Source organism: Sciurus carolinensis, chromosome 8 (assembly GCF_902686445.1).
Source record: "Sciurus carolinensis chromosome 8, mSciCar1.2, whole genome shotgun sequence".
Taxonomy (NCBI): Eukaryota; Metazoa; Chordata; class Mammalia; order Rodentia; family Sciuridae; genus Sciurus; species Sciurus carolinensis.
The window spans coordinates 19,814,213-19,839,191 of NC_062220.1; the positions used below are offsets into that span (position 1 = coordinate 19,814,213).

A 24,979-nucleotide genomic window follows, 5' to 3' on the forward strand; every position below is an offset into this window, starting at 1 on the left:
ATGGACACGATGCCTTTATTTCTTTTTATGTGGTGCTGAGGATGAACTCAGTGCCTCACACGTGCCAGGCAAAGCTTCACCATTGAGCCACAACGCCTGGCCCTCTCTCTCCCTGTCCTTTATTGAGAAGCAATATAGGGCAATGGGCTAAGAAGGCATATCGGACTTTGAGAAAATTACAGAAACCGCCTCAGTTTCCTGGTCTGAAAAATGGGATCAGTACCCACTTTACATATGAGAACTGGCTAAATTAACATGTCTACAGGTTTCAGACCCATGCCTAGCACACAGTCAGGCTACTGTTCCTAAACCGTGTATTTTGACCCAGAGCAGCTCAGGGCGCCGCGGGCGGCTGCGCTCCTACCTCCTCTCTGGCTTTGCGGTCGGCTTCCTCCTGCTTCCTCCTCTGCTCTTCCTCCTCCAGGACCTTCCTTCGTTCCTCCCTCTTTTTCTTCAGCTCCTCCAGCTCCAAGGCCGCCTCCTGCTGCTTCTGTTTGAGCTTTTCGAACTCTTCGCTCTCGGTCTCCCCGCGGCGGCGGCGGAGCTCCTCCAGCCGCTTGCCGGCTTCCACCTGCGGGGCGCCCTCGGCCTCCCCGGCCCTGGCTCCAGGGCGGCTGGGGCTGCGGGGGACAGAGAGATTCCGGGCTTCAGCCGAGCAGCCTCCGCTGGAAGGAGCGGGTGTCTGTGTGCAGGTTCTGCACCCCAGGCCAGATCTCCACTGGCCATCGGTAGACCCTGGGTGCCCACACCAGGGTGTAGTTTGGGGGTCCTCCAGGAATCACAAGGTCTCAACAGGGTCCCTACTGTGCCATTTATCCTTGACTTCCTCAGCTGCAGAATGAGGGCAAATAGGCATTGTTGGTGGGAGTGTAAAATGGTGCAGCTGCTATGGAATACAGAACAGAGGTTCCTTAAAAAATTAAAAATAGAGCTACCCAATGTATGGTCCAGCAGCCCATCTGGTATATATCAGAGGGACTGACTGCAGGGTCTTGAGATGGTTGTACATCCACATTCAGAGCAGCATTATTCACAATAGCCAAGAGGGGAAAGCAACCCAATGAATAAGCAAAATGTGGTGTATCTATTCTGTGGAATATTATTCAGCCTTCGAAAGGAAAGAAATTCTGACACACACTTAGACATGGATGAACTTGAGGACATTATGCTAAGTGAAATAAGCTGGTTACAAAAAGACAAATACCATATGGTTCTACTTGTATAAAAGATCTAAACTAATCAAATTAATAGAAACAGAAAAAAGAAGGATGGTTACTTGGGACTAGGTCAGGAAAAACAGGAGGTATTTAAAAGGGTGCAGAGTTTGGGCTCAGCGAGAGGAAATGATTTTGGAGATCCTCGTACAACATTGAGAATATACTTAACAGTACCAGACTGCAAGCTTAACAGGGGCTAAAGTGGTAAATTTTTTTTTTTACTACAATTAAAGATAGGGAAAGACAAGGATTCTATTTGCCTCAGTGGGCTACTCTTTAGGTCCCATAGGATTATTTATTATATAAATGTTAATTTATTCACTTTTGTAAATATTAGTTGTTACTAGAGAGGAGGACCTATAGTCTGTGACTACAGAATGAGTTTTAAAATTTAGGCAGGCCTAAATAAGTTACTGGTGGTCTTGGATCTGCCTGGATCCAAGATGGATCAGGAGAGAAGATGGAAAGATTCAGGCACTGGAGACAGGAAAAAATGGTTGAACTTGGGGTAAGTACGGAAACCAATACATCTACCTCTCCATAGCTCTGCCTTAAGCATGCTCTAGCAGCTTTCTGGCAGATGAAATTACCCGTTGTCTCTTGATTGAGCTAAATACAATAATACCTGTCTATTTTTATAGAGCTGCTTCTAGAAAGTTCTTAATGGTCACACATTAACCTGTGTGTGTTCGATTTGTGTATTTTCTCCCCTCTTTGACCCCAACACAACTGGAATATTCCTTAACAGGTTTTAAGATTACTAAATTAGCTCTGATATGGTTAGGGTGGTTACTTAAATGTCATTTATAACAAATTTATAAACCCTTTCCTTTTTCTTTTTTTTTTGTGGTGCTGGGGATTGAACCCAGGGACTTGTGCTTGTGAGGCAAGCACTCTACCAACTGAGCTACATCCCTAGCCCTAAACCCTTTTCTTGTTCACTATCTTATTTAACAGTCACAATAAGTGGAAAGTTGGCAGGTTAGGTTTATTATCCCTATTCTGTGAATAAGTGCATCATAGATGAAAGAGAAAATAATATACCCAAAGGTTTGGTAGCTAAAAGTTGTTAAACCATGACTGAATCCTAATGTTTCTCTACCAATTACACTCTACTTTTCACTAAACTATAATTATGCCTGAAGTTAAATTTGATGAATCAGTTGAAATAGAAGTTAGCCCACCTCTGTACCACTCACCTGGCACTTTGAGGACAGTCTGTGAGGTATGTGCCCTACCTTGAAGTCTCTAGAATTTCTAGTCTAAACCAACTCACCATCCATACCTGAGTCAAACAATGCTTTATCAGACAGCACAGCTTATAAAACTGGAAGAAGATGGACAAGACTTTAATAATAGGGACTGAAATTGAAACTTGAATTTTCCTCTGAAACTAAGGATGACCCACAGGGATTTCATGACAGAACTGGGAATATGTTAAGGCTAAAGACAGAATGCTATCCTGAATCCTTATGTGAAAGTTTTCTCCAGAGCTAGCATTCTTAATGCGTTACACGGATCACAGGAAAACATGGAACAACATCACAGGCACCTACTAACTAACTCCAAGCTCCTTTAATAAATTTCTATCTAATAGAGTTAGGTTCCTGGTGACTTTGACATATGTTAGTACTCACAGGAGGACTTCCACCAAACACTCTGTTTTCACTAAAGCAGAATTCCCATAGATAGATGGGATCCTCTTGGGACTATATTTAGGAGAATTCAGCAGGGAGTTTGAAGGGCCTTGTTAGAGGTAGTCTTAATTGAAAGACAAGGATGTAGCATGTCTGCTATTTAAATACTAGTTAACAGGTATTAACAAGATGTAGACATGGGTAGCCCATTCTTGATACCTTTGTCTGAGGAATGAAAGAATCACCACTATCTAATGTCATTTATTCTGTGTAAAGAGTGGTATGAATGAAGGGAAGGGGAGGGGATGGGAATAGGAAAGACAGTGGAATGAAACAGACAGAACTCATAAATGAAGACATGACCAGTGAAACTCCACATCAGGCTCAAGCACAAGAATGGGGTCCAAATTAGAATAAGTCATCCTCCACGTATGTATGATGTGTCAAAATACACTCTACTGTCATGTCTATTTAAAAAGAACAAATTAAAAAAAAGAGTGGCACAATACTTCCAGCTATGGAACAAGAGAACAAATAAAACAACAAATGGGTTAATGATACACATTATACAATACTGATCTTATTTTGTGCATCTCATGCTTTTTAAGCACTGAGGCAGTTCTGAATATACTATGACCTCTAGGACAATGTTTTTTCCATCTGCAGATTAAAAGATCAATTTAGTGGTTTGTAACCAGCAATTTAAAAATGGAAGAGAATATATCGAGTGCATTGCATAGAGAAAAAAAAAGCACCATTTCTTGACGGACTTGTTTCAGTTATAATATACATATGTGTATCGTGGGTCATGATACAAAATTTGTTCCTTGCTATGGACAGAGGTTAAAAATTTTTTAAATATTATTCTAGGTTCTTGACTATTAAAGATTAATTCTTTTATTCTGAATTCAAACAAGTTTAGAGGGTCTCTTAAACTTAACGTTGTTCTTTCAGAGTCTAAAATGTTCACAGGCCTGCGACACCTCTCTCAGTTCAGTCAAGTCTTTCCATCTTTGCTTAGAAACTCTCCTCACCATATTACTTGCAGGAGCGGGACATGACTAATGGAAACTTCTCTAAGTACCACTAGGTGTCGCTCAGTCTTTGTTTTGGACAATCAAAGTGTCCATGATAAGGGACTGGTTAAGTAAGTCAATACATTAGCCAGTGAACTCTAACATCATGACTGTAGGTTTGTACTTTTTGGTATAGAAAGTTAGCTGCACTACATTGCTGTGCATGGTGCAAGAATCAATTTAAAAATATATACTTACAATTATATTCACACATAGACATATTATGGTCCATAGGCCTGTCTATCTTGAGTGCTATGTTAAGAATATCTGGAAAAATGCTACTGATAATCAGAAAAAATCCTTTAATTCTCACCTTAAAAATAGAAAAATAAAACAAATCCTGGTCAAAAGAAGAGCAAGACTTTGGCCACTTCACCTCTCCTTACATGTGCTGGCAGACTCTCAGCAGGGAAATTTCTTCCATAACCTTCTCTCCCCTATCCTTGGCTTCTTTAGGTTAAACTCACCATGAACTTCAGGCCCCTGGCCACTGGGAACACAGTTTGTTTTCAGTTAAGCTAGGAGGGACGAAGCTTGTCTAAAAAGAAGCTTTTATTTCCTTCCTCGCTCTCATTTTATACAATGTGGAACAAAACCAGGCTTCTCCACTTATGTTAGCATCACCTTCTAGCCGGAATGAAAACTCATGGATGACGGTGGCTGAGCAGAAATGAATAACACGAGGACGATTTGTTCCCTTGGTTTTTTTTTTTTTCCCCCCTGCCCGAAGATGGAAAAACTAAGGCTGGAGGCACATTTAAGCATTCTTAGGGCTTGTTGCCATCTCTTGTGACTTTTCTTCTCTTTGAATTATCCAGCTCTTTAGATCTCTATACAATAGGCGTACTAATTATTAATTTGGGCTTTGACAGAAGCTCCTGGGCAAGTTTGCTAATCGTTAACTAAACTTCTTTCTAGTGACAGATTTTTTTTAAAAAAAAACACTGGTCCCTTAAAAAAAAAAAATCTTTTACCTATAAAACATATTTTAAACAATCAAGTAATAAAAATGTAATGATACTGAGTCATATTCACCGAACACTTTTCATGAATCTGACACTCGGGTAGGGCTTTAAGCCATTAAGCTACAGCTACTGAAGCAAGCTTTGGATTCAGTTTACCAGCCCGGATCAACTCACTTTGTAGGTTTTCTACGAATTTCCAAAAACTTAATCCTCACGTTGACTCCCTTGCCAATTCCAAGTAATGTCTACAAGGTTTACCTTTCTTTCTCCCTCCTAGATGTCTTTAGGTCTCTCATGCATACCTTTATCCTGAGTATTTTAGGCTCATAAATGTGACTAGGTTCCTACTCAGACTGTTAAATAGAAAAAAAAATGTTCCTGGGGCACCTAGGTTTACACCTCTTAGCCTCTTAGATGAGCCTGACATGTCCATCCCTAGTAGTCTACAGCATCTGAATGTTTCCAAAACTTAGATGTCAGAAGCAAGTCTAACTTGTACATAATACTTCCTGGGTGATTTTCTTATTTGATGTGTTCAGAAAAGCAAGGTTTACAGGCCAGGCTGCTGCCAAAGATCAGCCACATGGAAATCCACACCGTAGGAGCCCCATACTCTTTTGCAGCACATCTGGCCTGGCAGCCAGGGATATAACAGACAGAGGTTGGGATTTGGCACAAGTGGCTGGAGGGAATGTGTGTGTGATGGGGCACAGAGAATCTCTGCACCTACAAAACTGATGGACAGATCTCAGCATTCACCTGTATCTAGAAGTGAGGGTTTATGTGCATATACTGGTCTAGTCTGTCCTATAATCAATTGCCTGGATTTTCAATATAATAGGGAGGGGGTGTGTGAGGAGAGGGAATCTGAAGCTATACCAGAGTTTTTCAGACTGTCTGAAATGGACAGTAGTTCCAGGTCCTCACCCTCTCTCTTAGAGATTCCCAAAGCAAATGAACATTCAGGGCTTTGGTAAAGACATATGACTTAGTTCCCAAGTATTTGGCTATGAAACAAGGGTTTTTAAACAACCCTTAAAAAATGAATTCTTGAAAATGGTACTGAGAAGGGTCTCTTATGAAGTTGGTCAGACTACATAGAGATTGGACCAATGATATTAACCCTAGTCACAATATTTTTTAACAAACTGATGTTACGTGAGTATTTTAGGTCCGTGAATAGGAACATGGATGCCAACTATGATCTGTCTTGCATAAAAAAAAAAAAAAGGAAAAGCAGACTAAGCCTGGTTGAGCAATGACTGCTGGTCTCCTATTAGTGATGCGAGAGACAGACCTGCTGACTGTGTATCTCTAAGACAATGGTCAGTGACCTTGCAACCAAAGAATGTTGCCTGTTTAGCACGTTTCTGTCTGGAGGCACAGAACAGGGAGACTGTTTCTTTTCCCCCCACATGTGAACACAGTTATTGTTAACTTAATCACTACCTCTTACCTGAAAGTATTCTCAGTATGTTTAAGTTTGTGGGTCATGAATTCTCCATTCTGTGACTTCACTTCTGTAAATCCCTTCTTTCGATCCAAGAAGCTCTTCACTTCTTCTTTGGGCTCTTTGTCTTTTTTAATCTTCTCATCTTTGATCTAACCAACAGTACACATTAGGAAGAAACATAACAATGAGACTCTTATTAGGTTTTGGTTGGTATTACCAAAAAAGACCCAACATTTTTAGGAAGCCAGCAAACTCAGAAGCAGAACAATCACCTGAAGAATGGTGTGGTAGCGGGGGTCAGGGGACATTTTTAGAGAGTGAGCTATGGTCCCTTAGCCTATAGGCAAAGACCTTGACCATAATTTTAGGAAGAAAATATCATCTCTGATCTCATTGGGGTTTTTATTTTGGAGATCAGTGGGGATGTTTGGAAACGATTAAGTTCTGGGAATGCCACGTAAGAGTAGTTGTTTGTGGTTCCCACTGGGAATTTAGTGTGGTTTTGATGGAAGAATGGTCAGGTTGGTTGGCCAGGTTTCTTCTGGGATGGACAGTGAATGTTTGACTAGGACACAAGTGAAGAGGAAAGAAGAGAAGATCTACCAAGCCAATTCTGGAGAACACCACTCTTGTATTTTAATCCAATGAGTAACTGGGAACCAAGGACGGAACACATAGTAACCCACTTTGAGTGTGAGGACTTAAGAGAGATCTGTAAGACCATATTTGTAACTGTGGAAACCACTATAGCTACTAGAATGGAATGGGAACAATTCCAGGATTTGCCTTGCTAAGAAAAATTTATTCCTCTGGAATTGGTTTTGTGATTGTTGTGGGGAGACATTATTTCAAAGTAAAACGAATTTACATAGCTTTGGGAGGACAAAAGAGCTCAAATTATTGCTACATCACCTCATACATTCTTAAAATATAAGCATGAAGGCAGGTGAGGTTCATTATTGTTCTTTACAGTGAAGAGTTATGAAGCTCTAATGCTCTGAAGAATCCTCCAGAAGCAGGGGAGGCTATGGGAACTTGTGCTTCTGCTCTTCTCACCTGGTCCCACACCTGTTTCCAGCTATTCTTCAACACCCTCTGAACATCTACTCCTAAAGGGCATGTTTTACAAAGCCGAGTACATTTTTTTTTCCTGCTCTGAATTTCAACAGTCTTTTGCTTGATTATCTTCTTTGAGTGTTACTTATTAAATTGGTGGACTATTTCCTGTGAGATTGCCCTAATTAGCTAAGACTTTAATCTTTCTCCAAGAGGGGGATGTACAAGGATGTCCCTTGGCAAGGCCAAAGAGGGGATCTAGAGTGTTGTTCACTCTCGGAAGACTTCTCTGCAAGTCAGGGGACTTGATTTGGGTTCCAATGCTGCTAACAACCTAGTTATGTCACTTGAACAAATCTCCAGGATGCTGGTCCGAGGTTTGTGCAAAGACAGAGTGGGATGAGATCTTCCTAATCTTTTATAACATCTTTTCCCTCCTGGCTCCTGATTGGTCATGAACGGCTACAACAGAAGAAGGACGCTCAAGGACATGACTTGATAGTGACCACTTAGTGGCTGTCCTTGCCAAACAATAAATCAGTGTCCATGGGACAGGCAGGAGGAGCAGGCATTTTCTCATCCTGGATTACTATTGTTGAATAGAACCCCAGAGAGCAGGGACTGGAGTTTAGACCCTGGTTAAGAAGGATCTAGGGGAACAAGTTCAGAATTTAGGGGTACTCCATTTCAGGGATAACCAGGAAACAAATTCTGAGTCAAATCTCATGGTTTTGGAGCACTATGCATAGAGAAATTTCTTTAAATTCATTTCTCCTATTTTGCAGTCAGAAACATTTCCATTCTTTCAAAATATATTATCAGATTTACTGACCAAAGAGGTATTTAAAATAGATTTGTGAAACAATAGATATCTAGGACAACAAAAAGGCCTTCCTCCATTTTTTCAAGTTCAGTCTTTATTGGAAAAGATTATGGTGGATGGTATGCTTATATTCTCCTTGGAAAACTTTTTAAGAAATGTTCTCAATGTAATAATAATCATTTGATTTTAGACATTATTTTCTTTCTGGGAAATGAATAAAGTAATTCCATAATGCCTGTAAATCTTATTTTAAGGAATACAGTGAATTGGATTCCATGACAGGTTTGGTACTAGCCCATGGGATTCTGAGCCCCTTGGTAAGATAATTAGATTTTCTAGGTTGGAATGTTACCATGAAAAAAAGTCTGGGCTGAAGGGATTACTAGGTAACCTAGTGTCCTGAAAGAGGTAGTGTACTTCGTTCACAGATAACATTAGTGTACTTGCTAGAAAGGTTCTGGCCAAATGTGATCATTTGGACAAAACTGGATATTTGGAATATCCAGTGGGATAAAACATGAGTGTGTGGGTTTGGGGAATCTGAGTGGCATGCCCCTGTGCTAGAGAGACACTCAAAAGATCCAGGAACAAGTGGAAAAAGGCTATAGCATATTGCCTTACGTGATTTGATTCCAGAGTAGCCAGAAGAACTGAGAGCAGGTTAGAATTCTTCAGTTCAGGTTTAATACGTTTTTGTTAGTTTTAGAAACCCCAAGTCCTTTTCTATCACATGGGTGTCCTCCAGATTCCTAGTTACTGCAAGTTTGGTCCAAATACAACATGGACCCTCCAGGGAACTTAGACTCCACCCCGAGCCACTAAATCAATTCTGCACTTAACCAAATTCCTGGGTGATGGATTTGTCTGCACACGGGGAAGTGTGGGCCCAGATGACATGAACACCAGGTTTGGAATGGTATGAGCAACTCTGCTACATCTAGAAACCTTGTTTTAGGTTGTAGACCAGAAATAACTCGCTCGTTAGTGAGGAACTAGCTTTTTGTAATTGGAGAGAAAGCTAAATTAAGTTTTCGGGCTGTCAATCATCTGAACACCACTGCCCCTACAAGCAAAGCTAAACTGCAGTGGAGGCAGACGGGGGTTTTGTTGTTTGTTTTTGTTTTGGGGAACACGGGAGTGACTTCCGGCATTGTTTTCTCTAGGAAAGCTCCTGCGATGTTTGTGTTTACTTGTGGCTGCCCCATCCTGTTTATGCTGCATAGATGCCCGTGACCAAAAGGTTCAGTCTATCTTTGTGTGATTTTTTTTTTTTTAAATAAAAAGAGAATAGGAAGAGGTTGTTTAGAATGGCTGGGTCAGGTAAAATGATTGGAAGTTGTCTCTGTAAAGCAGCAACAAAATGAGCTAGAAAGGAGAAACCCCAGCATTCCACCAACAGTTTCCCTATACAGTGTTAAAACATGGGTACAGTTTTTGTTTTTTTATTATTTTTTTAAAGCTGGGTTGAGGAGCTCATCTGACTTTATGCAAAAAAAGAGACCAAAGTTTCGAGACACTGGAATGTGCTGTGGGGCAAACTGGGAAAAAGGCAGGCCTGAAATTATTCCTGGGCATATCTTACTGATACTGCAGACATGGCTGAACTGGGCCCTTAAAGGAAAGAGGAAAAGGATGATTTTAGTGACCACTGATGAATACTTTCTAGCTCAGGGACACCCTATATAGGCACAGAAGGCTTTGGTCATTACAACAAATCACATCTTGGTGAACTGAATTAAATTTTACATATAGAATCCCAGTGGTGGTTTCTGCAGCCTCCCCGCCTCCCCCTGCCCCATGTGTTGAATCAAGTTAACAGGTTAATGACTCAGGCCCTCTTGCTTCTGTAGTTAAAAGTATTTACCATAAAACTCCAGCTCTGCAGAAGACCCCTGTGAGACATTTCTATTTGAGTTTACTTCTGAGGGGTTTGTTTGGTTTTTATTTTGGTAGATGAATTTGAATTTGTAGGTATTGTCACTAAATGAGAAATCTTTCCCTTCATGTTCAAATGCTGCCTGAGCTGCCTTGTTAGAGCTAAATTCAGTTTCCCTATTAGCATTTACACTTCTCCTTCCTTTAGATGGGCAGTGCTCACATTCAATATTCACTCCTGACCCATCACAACATCTGTTAGAAACCCAGGGGAACGTAAAACTTAAAGTAAATATAATATGTAACATAAACTAAAGACTCATATTTTATATGAATCTTACAAAACTCATTTAAGAAAATAACCCACCCCCTATTTATTTATTCTGGTCATCTATTTTCTTAAAATGAATTTTTCTTCTGTTTGAGTTTTCTTAACAGATGCCATAACAGGTAGAGAAAGATAGCGAGAGAACACTTGGGTTGGCACTCAATGGCTACAAATCACTTTATCAATCTCATGAGCAAAATACCTCAGGTCTTCCTGCCTTGGATGATTCAGTTTTGCCATGTTCAAGAATTTTTAACTATTACTTAGAGTCACAGTTTATAGGATTATTTGGCTCTAACATAAGCTCAATGGTTAAAATGAGGTCTGTTGTGGCACACTGATTGTTGGGCCCTGTGACATTCTCTCTACTTACCTACCTTCAAATACCCGGCACCTGCTCCGGTGTGTGCCCCAGAAATGCAATGCAGAACATTTTGCCAAACTTTTCTTTTGAAAACCAAATTATCATCTTCAGTTCACCAAATTTTCTACTGAGATATGTGTGGGGAGGTGTTTTCCCTTTGAAAAGTCAAAGCATTAATCAAGGCCAGTTGGGAATATTTCATGATTGAAATGCAAGTAGAACGGCTCAAGGGCAAAAAATTAGCACTCAGAAGAGTAGAAAGCAGAAAGATTGATTAGGGCAGTGTTTTCCAAGCCTTTTTGACTATGATCCACAGTAAGAAAGACAATTTCTAAAACAATGCAATACTTACTTCCCACTATGCCTTCTGATACCCTCTATCATTTCATTTTTTAAAATGCCGATGAACTAATTTTGAGATGTTCTAAGTGGGTCTCATGGATCAGGAGCCGTGGCTTGAAAAACACCGGGTTAGAGGTTAGAATTCTGAGAATCCTCAGACCTGAGATACCTTGGAACACTGCTCTCTGTTGCTTTATGATCAGATCATCTCTCAATAACATTTACCTCTTCCTTTTTGAAGGTAGTCTTGTCTTCTTGGGACTTTTGCCTTTGAGCTTGCCCTTTAGCTCCCTTTTCTTCTTCCTTTTCGTTTTCAAGAATGGTTAAGGTCACTCATGTAAAAGAACCTCTTTTCTAGCTTGCAGGAGTGAGAGGGTGTGCACATCACTCAGCAGGTGCTGCGGGACAGCTTCTTTGGCTGTCCCAGCGGGTACTTACACCCCTTGGTGTCAGTGATGCTACGCAGCAATGTGGATATTTTCTTCCCACTCGGTTTCTCTGGTGTGCCTTCCATGGTGCTCACTGAAATCTAGCATGACATGGTGCTCCCTGTGTGTGTTTACAAACCTTATGTGTGTGGCTGGGTGCACTTCATTGATGACCTTCTCAATTATAGCCATGTGCAGAGCCCCTTGTAGAGAAGCAGGAGTGAAAAGACAACGGCAGGCAGTTGTGGAGTTGGTGACGGAGAGTTTTCTGAAAAGGTGCACATGCAAGCTTCTCTTTTTTCCCTGTGGTTTGGGGATTGGTGGTGGTGGTTAGGGACAGTGCTTTAATGCAGCCTTGCAGAAAGTAAAAAAAAAATTGCAGTTTACATACATTTTTCTCCCCTCCATTCTTCCCATCCTTCCACAGGCCACATGAATTTGTGTCACCCAGAAGGTAAAAGGAGCAAAACATATGCTCTTAATTTCCCACCAGTTACTGATGCTACCTTGCTTTCTGCAAGTTTACATTAAGCTCAGGTCTACATGATGGCAAATCAGAGTTTTGAGGGATATGTTTTTATTTTTTCATAAAAGGTTCCAACTAGCTCCCTCAAGGGATTTATGTTTGCCTTCTTAAGATGAAATGTCTGCCCATAATTCTTCATGTTAATTCCCCACCCTTAGGTTTATAATTATTTAATATCAAAATACATGTGAGATGAGGAGTTACGGGCCTCTTGCCTCATGTAGACCTATGGTTACAGGAAAGATTCAAAAGGAATGAGTTCAGATGCAGGTGCAGAAACGTAAGTCAACACGGCACCACCACATTTATCATTTTTGGGTTAATTCATTTTTTTTTCTGGTATTCATAACAACCAAGCACAGAGCAATTGATTTCTGTCTGGTTGTCCCAGTAAATTTGGTTGACTGCATATTTAGCCAGCAATCAATTGCGTCATGCTTGTGCATTGCTATGACCTGAAAAAAAGAAATGAATAAAGAGCTTGCCAAATGATCAAGCACGTGGAGCTGTATGCATGTGGCCTCAGTCCCAAATCTGATGTGCATTACATTTCTCGTAAGTCACAGGCATCACACATTTGGTGCAAAGTGCTTACTGTACCTGTTTCTTTAGGACAGCTGTTTGAAGTTTATCTTCGTGCACTTTCTTTTCATTTACCCTCTTCCCTTCTCTTTTCTCTTCTACTTTCTCCCCTTTTATCTTTGTCTCTTGCATTTCATTCCTCTTCTCTTCTAGCTGCTTTTTACGTTTTTGCTCTTCTAGCCTAGCCTTCTCCTCCTCCTCTGCTTGGGCTCTCCGCCTCTCCTCTGCTGCCCTTCTCTCTTCCTCCTTAATCCTTTCCCTCTCCTCTGCCTCCCTCCTTTCTCTTTCTTGTGCAGCTGCCCTTTCTTCAGCTTCAATTCTTGCTTGTTCATCTGCTATCTGTTTTTCTTGTTCAGCTTTAATTCTTTCCCTTTCTTCTGCTTCCAACCTTAGCCTTTCTGCCTCTGCTCTTTCCCTTTCTTCCTCTTCCATCTTTTCATGATGGGAAATCTCCTCTGAGCCTCGTTCCCTGTCCTCGAGTTTAGACTCTTCTGCATCGATTTCCCCATTTTTCAATGCCATGACCACTGTTTCCTCCCGGGCTTCTGTAGTTTTCTCTTCCACCAGCACCTCTACCTGATTTTCTCCAGTGCCTCCTTGCTTTGGCTTCTCTTCTTCCTCCTCCTCCTTTTCTTTTCCATCTTTCTTCTTGTCTTCAGCATCCCTCCAGTCATTCTTCTGGTAGGACTTGGTGACTATTTCTGTTTCTTCTATCTCATATCTCTCCTGGCGACTTTCTCTTTTTCCTTCCTTCTCCGCAGTCTCGTTTTCAGCTGTGTCATTTTGCATTCTTCCGCTGGAGAGTGACAGGTTGGCATCTGCTATTGTTGGGTCGAACTCCTTCTGCCGCTCCAGGGCCTCCTGAAGGCGTTTCTGGCGTCTCTCTTCTCTCCGGGCCAGGCGCTCCAGAAGAGCAGCCTCGTCATCGCCTTCCACCTGTGTGTTGGTGGTGCTTGGCTTGGACTCTTCATCGGGGACACTGTACAATAGAGAGAACAGCACCAAAGACAACTTGCTGATTAATCTGTGAGCTGCATTCATATAGCCAGTGCCCCCCAGGACTAGAGCAATGTCAGTAGTACATGCCTTGGACGTTACCACTGCAGTACACACCTGCCTGATTTTCAAATGACAGCATGTGCGATTCTTTACTCTGTGGAGTCTATTTAACATGCTAGAAGTGCTTTGAGTGATTGCCAATCAAGGATTGGATTTCTTACTCTCTTCTCTTCCTTGTGCCTAGGCAGGGTCATGTGACCCATAATTGCCATTGAAATATGAGCAGAAGTGATATGTCCAAACTAAGGCAATCAAGAAGCAGAGGTCCATTCTCTGTCCTTTCTATCTCTGATTGTTTGCAGGATCAGAAGACTCCAAATCTCTAGGGATTCACGGAGTCATAAGAGGAAGGAAGACAGGTGACCGGTTCTGCCTACTAGACAGAAATACCCACACTGGACTTATGTATTATATTAAACTACTAAAATATGGGGGCTCAATGTCTTAGTAGCAGGACTATCATGACTAACATACAGATTATCTACCTTCTTTGTCAAGATTTCCAAGAATAAAAGGCTTCTTGTTCTTTTTTTCTACAATGAACAAAAGGTAGTAGTTGTATTTAATTTTTTAAAAAAGGGAAATCTCTAAAATCCAAACTGTACCATGCTCATCATCTCACTCTCTCTTGGAAGGTGCTGGTCACTGCCCAAGCCAAGGGCGTTGGTCTCCACTGGCAGGAGACAGTCAGTCATGTGATACCAGAACTGTGACCAGAGTTGGAAGCGAATGCCTCACGATATTTAGACACTCCATCAAATTTCATGGTTTATACAAAACTTGGCCCTTTTGATGTTCAAGTTCACTTAATTTTGGGAAAACACATTTCATATTTAACAACAAAATATGGCGGAGTAAACCCTAGATTTCAAACTTTTGTGGCCTTTGCCATTGCTGCAGGACACTCTCTTGGTGAATTAGACATATCAGGACTAAACGTCCATGAAAATACAAAGAATTCCGAGCTCACGGGAAATCCCTAACGCAAGGCATTTGAATCAACTGAATTCTAATAATTTTAAGAAGGTACCCCAAATTCCAGTGTGTTAGTCTGATGAAAATAAGAAGTTAAGAAACCAACAGACTGTTAAAACTTTCGTTGTCTTTTTACAAATCATGACAGCAATTTCAAGTAACAATGCCAAGTGACGGTTAGAGCTATTTAGTTCCAAGAAGACTTATTCTTGAGGCTAATGAATATGTCAGAGATAAGTCACATATTCCCAGACCTGAATATGTGTTCCTTAAAAAAAGAAAGAAACAAAGAGCTGGACTTGGTGGTGCTTGTAATCTATCCAGCTACCCAGGAGCCTGAGGCAGGATGGCTGCAAGTAGAAGCCCAACCTCAACAATTTATTGAGAACTTGTCTCAAAATAAAAATAAAAAATGACTGGTGATGTGACTCAGAAGTAGAGCAACCCTGAGTTCAATCCCCAGATCTGAAAAAAAAAAAAAAAGTTTGATTATATTCTTGGAAGAAAAGTATAACTTCTATTTCTATTTAAGTGAAGAAACAGTTTGCAAAGCATCGAGTTGGGATTCAAAGACAGTTAGTGAGTCCTGGACATCATACCCATGTCCCCTTTGCTGTCCTTCCTCCCTAATTAGGAGCTGCTCACCAAGGGTCAAGGTTTCTACTTTTCTACCTAGCCAATAAGTTTCCTTATTGAACTGACCTTGCCTACCAGCATTTGCAAGACAACCTTAGAGATGGAACCACTTGAATTTGAGCCCCAGAGGTCATGACCCTTTCCCTTCATAATTTTCTAAATAGACTGAATTAAAGGAGTTATCGACCGCTCCCGCCAAACATGCATAAAATCAAACAGACAAAAACCAAAACCACATGCAAGACCTTATAATATGGTTTCATTTATTTAATCAGTCTGCAGTTTTAAATTAAAATTATTTTTTCTCCAAATAGCCTTATCTTTTCTAGACCTTGGTGCAAATAAATGACATATACTAACCATTAACATAATGAACCATGTGTTCCTATTTCTGTTACAAAAGACCTATTTGAAGAAGTTGAACCTATTAGGTGTTCTCAACTCCAATTTCTACCAGGGTCTGAGTAGGAAAAAATATAATAGTAAACTTACTAAACAAGTTTGAAAAGTCACTATAAATTAAACATCTCACTTATACTACATTGATGATCAGAAAATACCGAGTTGGGCTTTATGCTAAGAAAAAGAGGACATCTGCAATTCATACCTACTTTTAAAATTCAAGAGTCATCTATATTTGGTAGGCACATAAGTCTCTCTTAAAACTAGTAAATCTCCAGTTCAAAACAGCAATATGATACAAAGAAATATAAAGAGTTTTTCTTATTTAAAAGTATAATCCAGCATATTTAATAAATTTTAAAAATGTCAGATTATAAAACAAAATAAAAGCTTTCACTTGGGGTATGTTTAGGGATGGCAATGGTGTGTGTGTGTGTGTTGTGTGTAGTGAATAAAGGTGTCCTAATGTCTAATTCATTTTTTGCCTCATTTTTTGCCAAATCAGATAGATTGGACAAGAGTTGAGGTGGACTGAGAAGGGAATACCTTGCTGGGTAAGTTTCATTCAACAGACAGGCTAAGACACAACTGAGAAATTCTCCACTCCAAAGAGGACAGTACCTGTTCTGGGCGTGAACCTCCACCTGGTCGGTCACCTGTCCCAAGGATTCTTCCTCTTGCTTCTGCCGCAGCCGTTCCTGTCGGGCTCGCCGGCGGCGTTCCCGGGCTGCCTCTTCTTCGTCATCGTCGTTCCTCTGATAGGCAATTCTGGAACATAACAAAGGCAGGCTCCTGAGCAAGGCCAGCTGCCAACTGTTTTCATGGACGTCTCAGCAGGAGCAGCCCTGGTCCCTTTGCGGAACCTCACTGCTAGTGAACCACAGGACTCTAGCAGGATGGTTCAGCTCCCAACCCTGGAGGACCAACTGACTAGTTTTCAAACTTTTGAGCACTCGAAAGGCATTATCCAATAACTGCAGAGGATGACCTACAATGATCAGATAAACTAAGAAATCTACAGAAAAGCAGACTGCCTTTGGAGACTATCGGTGAGCAATATTTAGATTTCTTTACTTAAGCCAGTTATCACACATGAAATTTAGAAGCAGAAATCCAAAGTATTGAGCCCAAAATAATCAAAAGACCTATTAAAAAGGATTTGGCATGTTGCGTAAATTACTTGTGTAGGAAATGTCACAAAGATCGGACAAGAATCAAGTTACGTTAGCAAACCAAGACTTTGGTGAAATAAGCCAAAATTGCTCAAGGAAATTAAGAGCAGGGTGTTTTCTTTGGTTGGATTTTGTTTTTCCTCTCAGGTCCTTTTCACTGGAGAGTGGAGGTGTTATTGACCAGTGTTTGAGGGTTTCAAAGTCAGTACATTTTGAAGAGGTGGCTCTAAGGACTCCTCCTGTGCTCTGAATCCTGCTGCAGTGTCTTCTACCCCCATGGTGGGCACCTCACAGTGGCCCACAAGAGTGTATTTAGATAGAAGCCAAAGAGCTGAGACAGGTCGAAAAGCCACAGGAGACTCCACATGTGCCTAGTTACTTAGCCTGTACAGTTTCATTGGAAGCAAATGCCTATTTGGGGAAATTACACAATTAGTATCACTATGCTAGGTATGTTTCCTCTAATACTTATTTCCAAATGAAGAATTGAGGCTATGGAACTACAGATGCCCAAAGTCAAGAGGAAATGGTCTGGATGGTTAACTTGGCTATTTCTGAAGGTGTCATGTACACTGAGATACCGAAATCCAACAAGGCCTGGGGAGTGTTGCCCGGCCCGGGGCCTGGCAGCTTGATGGGGGATGTGGATGAGGCTGAATTACAGAGGGCTGCTTTTTACCCTGAAAAGTTAAAGTGTTTTTATTATATTACTTACATATCTACAAAAAGAAATACAAATATGTGAATGTTTCATGTTAGAAATTCTTTTTTTTTTTTTTTTTAATTGTAGTAAGAACACTTAATGTGAGATCTATTCTCTCCCTCTTTTTTTGGTACCAGAGATTGAACTCAGTAGCACTCAACCACTGAGCAACATCCCCAGCCCTATTTTGTATTTTATTCTGAGACAGGGTCTTGCTTAGGGTCTCACTAAGTTGCTGAGGCTGGCTTTGAACTTGTGATCCTCAGCCTCAGACTCCCAAGCTGCTGGGATTATAGGCATGTGCTACCATGCCCGGAGAGGTCTATTCTCTTAATAAGTGTTTAAGTGCATAATACAGTATTGTTAACAACATGCACAATGTTATAGGGCAACCTCTAGAATATGCTTATGATTATTATAATTATAAAACCAAAATACTTTTTAAATTAAAGAAAACAAAACATTGGGAGAAAACAATTTATATCAGCAATCAATCATCTAATATGACCAATGATGATTTGCTCATGTTAGATTTACAAACTGGCCATTTGGGGCTTAGTTCCAGTACTTCATTTTATCTGCATTATCTTTTGACTTCAATAATAAGAAGGCTACGTATAGTTTTTCATCTAGGTATCTTATAAAAAACAAGATTAGCAATTCAAGGGTTGGTTGGTTTGCTCTTTGCTACTTTAAAAAATCTTACTTCATACTTACTAAAATCTGCTAGTGTGCAATACTCAAATGCCAATAAAAATAAAAAGTGTCACTTAGTAATTCTATAAAACTGACTGGTAATTTTCCACAAATATGGAGAGAAGGGGCAGTGTGGTAAAGTTAATGGATGACTAGATTAGGACAAAGAAAACTTGGTTTTCAGAACTGATCTCTTAGGTACTTGCAGGCCTTTGATTAACCTGAGCGAACTTTTCTTGTCTGTAGGCATGTGACAGTTACATGAAATAGTGGGTGAGCTATGACAAAGCATTCTAAAGTGCAGTATTTTGCTGTTAGGAAAGGTCAGTTAAGGAGCTGCTTTGGAGGAAAGATGAGTTCAATTTTAGACTTGTTGAGTTTGAGGTGTCAACATGACATGAGTCGAATGTTCCTTTCTAGTTCAATCACATTGTAGTTTGTAGTCAAAAGCCCTTCCCAGTGGTTTGGCTTCAACCTTCAGATTCTTGGCCTGATATTCCTTTGGCTTATTTCTCAGTAGACAGCTTTAACCACAGCAGGGAGAAAGAGTCCTTCATGACTGCTTCCCAAGCTAATCAAACAGAAAGTCTTAATTTGCTCTTCTACATCTCTGGATCAGTCATGAGGTCATGGCTATTACAGAGACCTTCCTCTTCCAAGACAAGCAAGAGCTCCAAGTGAGACATCCCTAAACTAAAAGCAAATATGCTCCCTCTCCTAATGGAATCGAAGTTTAAACCCTCATTTCCCACTCCATTGGAAAAATGTGAGAGGTTGCCATTTTCCTCCTTCTACATACACAGTGACCTTCATGGCTGGATGTTGCTGGCTTTTAGCTCTGCCATGAACTAGATTTGCCACTGCAGCCAGGTCACACTTAACTTTCTTCCTCTTAGATTTCTCATGGATGGAGTGACCTGAACAATCAGATCATCTTCACTGTCTCCTCTAATTCTCATTTTGAAGCTTAAAACTAATGAACAGCCGTCCTCCATTGGTAGGTGCTTTGCTAGAGTCACCAGAGCTGGGTTTGTAGGGATCTTTTATTTCTACTAAAAAAGGAATAAGACAAAATTGCTTATAAAATTAAGAACAACAACAACGAAAAGAGCCAAAATGATTTCATGCTATTTTTCAATTACAAAATACCTGGTTGCTGACTCAAGAATCTATCAGTTGACTTTATAATTTATAAGTGAAATTGTGTCTGTACCAAATAACATGATAGGTGTGGAAATCTGTCAACTGTGATACTCCCTACATTAGCCCGCAGTATGCAAAACAAATCGTAACTCCTTAGCTTTTAGGCATGCTCCAAAGCAACCTATCTTTCATACTTCTATCACAACTTCATTTTTTTTTTTCATTCAACATTGGAAAAACTCAATTTGTTTTATTCTAAAAGTAGCATATAATTATTATTTTAAAAACAAAACAATACAAAATGTATAAAGGCAAAAGTAAAAATCATCTTCCTAGGATACAAACATGATAAATATTTGATATATTCTACAAACATTTTCCTATTATATATTTACATTTTTATAAAGTGGGATCATGTTATACATATAATTTGATAAAGTTTCTTTAACTTACCCTATTTATGACTATTTTTAACACATTAATAAAATTTGGAAAACTCAGAAGTTAGAATTTCTGAGTTAAATAAAAGTATGTTTATTTTACAGGCTTTTGGTTTACATTGATAAACTGCCCTCCAGAAAGGTCTGTAACGCCAGTAATGCATGGGAGTGCTAATTTCACCATAAGCAAAACTGGTCTAACAAGACAAATACGCAGGATCCTAAATGTATCCAAATGATAGCACAACTCTGCTTTATATTCCAGTTAAAGATAAAATGTTAACATTTCTGATTTTCCACACACCAGATTTAAACCTATATGAAATGCTGATGGCTAGTAAAACTCATACCTAACCAGCCACTGGATTGTAATAAAAGAATAACAACCCATGTGTTCCTCCTGCAAAAATTCAGCAGATGCCAGTGTTAAGCAGTCCACCCTTTTCTACAGTACAAAGACAACAGATGTTCCTAGATGATTCAGAAGCAGCGTGGGATCCTGAAGTTCCTCTGAATCATCTGAGAAAGACTGAAGAATGTTTAACAGAGTTCTAATCAAATGCATTTTATTGTGATCTACTTTTCAAAAATCCACAAATAAACGAAGCAACTCTCCATTAAATAAAATGTTTGGTGGATCAGAACCCATGAGCTTTCCATCCGTGCTGACTGAAAGAGGGTTTACTATAGAGTGTTCCACTTTGTTTCTTGGTAAATGTTTTTGATCATTCTTACCACAAACACTTGGAGAAAGGCACAATTGACCTTTCAGCAAAAAGATCAGTGTTGCTGAAGCAAAATCACTCATTGGATATTCAAAAGAAAGACTACCTGTAAATAAGTGCAAAAATATCCCCAAAGTCCATCATAACTACATGATGCTATTTGATTGTGTCAGTGATAGGAAAAATGTAGAGAAAACTGGCTTTTCTTTCATTCCCAGAACCATTGCTTAAAGGCCTGGGTGTTACATGATAAGAAAAAAAAAAAAAAAACAGATCTATGCAACAGGAAAACTTTCGTATAATGCTGTGGCTTTTACAACAAACCTATTTTAAGACTAGCACTCTGCTGCCTCAGTATATTCAAGCCACAGGATGATCATGTTATATTCTGGGTATTTTAGATAGAAAGTTCAAATAAGCAAAAGTATTGCAAACCCAGCAAATAGGGAAATCATTGAGGACTCAGTGTCTTTACGTTAGGATGGGCGAGGTCTAAATGTGTACCAGATGAAAAGAGCAGGGACTGACAGGCAGAAGTTTCTTGACCAATGTTAGTTGTCTCTCTGCCTCGGCGTTCCCCTTGTCCCACACTCCCATGAAGTGTTTCTCAGGACTTGAGCAACTCCGACAAAATTCATGTGATAATATCATCTACAGCACAGGCTGTTTTGTTTTTTTGGTACTCCAAATCCCCCCAGTTGGAAGAATATTACTCTTATTTCCTTCTATTTTCCTTTTTTCCATTTTGCTAATTTTATGATTTGAGACTACAGGACATCCTCCTTGAAGTTTCCAAGTAAAATTCTGGCAATGAGATTTTATTAACAAAACAAGATCTCTTAGCAGGAAATCATGCTTAAAAATAGAATACAAAAAAATAATAACCCATTTTACTGGGGCAGGGGCTGATTTGACTGCATGTTTAAGAATATTAAATACCCAGAGTGAAAATGTACAGTTAAGTCTATAGCATGCACACATTTACTTATTTTATGTTGATAATCACAGTATGCTCTGGGTAATTAACTGGATAATCGAATAGTTAAATCAAGTTTGGACCTGCAATCTTGCTATTATATATTTTTTACATACATTACATATTTCACAGATATCATCTTAAAAATTAAACAGTTTAATAACATATTTAAAGACTTCTCAAAATCAGTTTCCTGGGTTATACTTTATTCTTGTTATCTACTTAGCAAGAGCTCATAATTTATTTGATTATTGTCTTATACACAGACGTTTTGGATTTTCTTCCATTTTTTCCTTATTGCATACAATGCATGTGTTTCTCTGAGGTAGATGGTGAGAAGTGGAATAGTATGCATTCATTTAGATTTAAGAGAATCTGTAAACTTTCCCATCACAGTAGTTATTCCAATTTACATCCCTATGCTCAGTCATTTCTATAACCAAGTTGAATCAATATATATTAAGACAGTTCACTGCTGACCTGATAGTTTAAGAGGAAAGATTCAATCTCTTCTCTGGTTTCCAACATTTTAAGAATGAGGATTCTTTTAAAATATCAAGAAAAAGATGATATGACAATTGCTTATACTTTTGTTATTTATTTATCTATTTATCTATCTATCTATTTATTTATTTATTTATTTTTGTAGTGCTGGGGATTGAACCCAGGGCCTTGTGCTTGGGAGGCAAGCATTCTATCAGCTGAGCTACATCCCCAGCCCCTGTTATTTACTAATAAAAATAAATTCTACCATGCATAAAAGGAATCCATAGATTAAAAACCACTACATCTATCTATCTATCTATCCATCTATCTATCTATCTTTTAGAAAAACAGTGTTTTTTACATGAGACAGTTATTTATCAGACTAGGGAAAATACTTGGTATGGAATATGAACTTGGAACTCTCTTACCAAGATTTCAGTGCTGGAGAACCACCGCTGAACTTGAAGAAATTTACAAGAGTGCCCCTGAACAGACCTGAAATTGTAACCTTCAAATCCTTTTGTGTCCTTCCACATTCCCGGACTTGGTAGGTACACATGTGTACACAGATAAACAGATCCAGGGGTTCAGTGAGAGAAGTTCAGGTTAAATAAGGCTCAACACACTTCAATGAGGCCCAGTTACAAAAAACCCTACTCAGAGCAGTTCCTGTGTCTTTCTATCTCCCTTAATTATGTCTGCCACACTCCTATATTAAAAAAAAAAAAAGTTGAACCTAAAATACCAAGGGATTGAATCATTTCACCACCTGAAAGAACGAATGCTACCAAAGGGTGCCATTTATGAATGCATACTGGACCCCCAAATCAACCCTGATAGGTCTATATCCCACAGTACCTCCATTTTTATGTGACAGGTTCTTCAAGAGAAAGTGATGTTGGCTAAAGGAGATTTCAGGCTTTAACTGAGGCAAAAATCCAGCCCCCAACTTTCTGCAGCTATATATTTCCCACATAGTCCACACCGAGGATGAAGAAAACCCGGGTCCAGAAATTCAAAGAAGGACAGCTTCTGAGTCTATTATTATTACTACTACTACTACTATTTTTATTTTGATTGCCATCATTATTAGTTCTTCCAAGGTCACTGTCTTAACTGGGGTCTTAATATGGAATCTAACTTCAAGAGTTAAAACCTCATGGGTTGAAAATAGGCTAAGCAATTATTAAGAGGAAAAATGACTAATACATATTTTCATTATTCTTTTCTCATGTACCAAAACCCCCAGGGATTTTCTTTTATAATATGAAATGCAAGCAGATTCTCCAAACATATCCAATCAACTCCATAAATTACTCAAGTGCTCCTAGCAAAATCTCAGGCCATGCTGTGATCAGGAGGGAAAATTCTGAGCTACTGAAATGAGTCATATTTGCCCAACAGACTTGCTGTATATTTGAAAGTTAAAAGAAGTTTATAGAAACATTCCAGGCTCTTGAATATGATTTTGTTTATATGTGGTGTCTGCAAATGTTGCGGTTTCACTTAATGCACATAAAATCCAACTCTGAATTTTTTCTTTGGAGTCTTTAAAAGAAAGGCAATGAAAAATTAAAATGGAGGAAAAAAATTTAAAAAGTAGAAATGTTTTCATATCAATATGTTTAGAAATGATTGATAGCTGATAGTTTGTTAGTAATGAATACAGCATAGAGTGAAACAAAGTCTCTTTGATTTAGAAGAGGACTTTTTTTTTTTTTGGTGGTGAAAATGTACTGTATTATTTAATTGTAGAGTTCATTGCTATATCAGTATTGTGACTTTCCTGGGGTAAAGATACACAAGGAGATATAAGACTTTGAATAAAATTACCCAGGAAGAGAAGTACATCTCACTTCATCAGTCTGCCCTTCTCCCACCCCTTTCTCCATACATAAACACACTGGAGTCACTGAAGTTTATATATCGACCATTCATTTGGGTTCTTGATGATAAAACATTGTGTGCTTGCAAACTCTGGTGTCCTTATGTATGTCCTCACAAGGCATCACCACCAGCCCAGCATTTGCTTCATATGATGATGACATCCCATAATCACACAAGTTCCTCTAACCACACACCATGATGGGGAAACATGCTACAGAGCATCAGACCATGAACGAAAACCTCTTTGTGTGTCTATATGTATAGCAGGCTGGTTCTTACACCAATTATGAATTCAACATCTTGTCCATTCAACAGATTGGGCCCGACTGCATATGGTTATGGAAGAGACCTGGGGAATGCTTGGAGTTTCTGACTGAGTTATAGGAGATTCTAGAATGTTCTAGAATAGTTCTGCTCAGGGAAAACAGATCCTTAAGCTGAGAGGCTCATTTCTGAATTGATACACATAGCCATGGAAAATTTTTAAATGGTAGAATCTAATTGTTTGGATTCATCATTTTAAATTTAAAAGACTTTTTGTCATGAATTGTATTATACCTGCAAATAAGTTTATAGTGTAAGACCACTATAAAGAAGAATAAAACATACCCATGCACCTACTACACACCTTGAATAGAACATTAGGAGACTCATGTGCTCCTTTCAATCCCATCCTTCTCTCATTTAAGTCAAATAACCACTACCCTGAATTTTGGAATATTTATATGATTCTCTTGTTTTTCTTTGTAGTTTTATCACCTTGGTATGATTCCTCAAATAATACATATTAAAGTTTTGCCTTTCAAACACTTCACATAATACTAATGTATGCATTGTGTGATTAGGATCTTTTATACAACATTTTGTTATTGAGATTCATCTATGTTTCTATGAATAGATGTAGTTTATAATGATAGAGGAGGCACAGGGTTTTCCAAACATTCTTGATATGAGTGTTTGATGGGCTAAATGAATAACTTATTCAACTGCACATTTTCTTTTAAAAA

The 24,979-nt window shown here is 39.2% G+C and overlaps 1 protein-coding gene across 8 annotated transcripts in view; it reads right to left on the reverse strand.

Moving 5' to 3' along the window:
- Cald1 (caldesmon 1) overlaps window positions 1-24,979 on the reverse strand; it is a 202,572-nt gene that overhangs the window by 20,061 nt on the left and 157,532 nt on the right. For 6 of the 8 annotated variants that reach the window (XM_047560465.1, XM_047560467.1, XM_047560464.1 and 3 more), the window contains 5 exons: window positions 16,366-16,512; window positions 12,691-13,651; window positions 11,362-11,439; window positions 6,352-6,497; window positions 365-620 (listed from right to left, as the gene is read on the reverse strand). In XM_047560465.1, coding sequence (XP_047416421.1) covers window positions 365-620; window positions 6,352-6,497; window positions 11,362-11,439; window positions 12,691-13,651; window positions 16,366-16,512 — 1,588 coding nt within the window. The remainder of the gene's footprint in view (window positions 1-364; window positions 621-6,351; window positions 6,498-11,361; window positions 11,440-12,690; window positions 13,652-16,365; window positions 16,513-24,979) is intronic. The other 2 variants (XM_047560472.1, XM_047560471.1) reach the window with 1 other exon arrangement.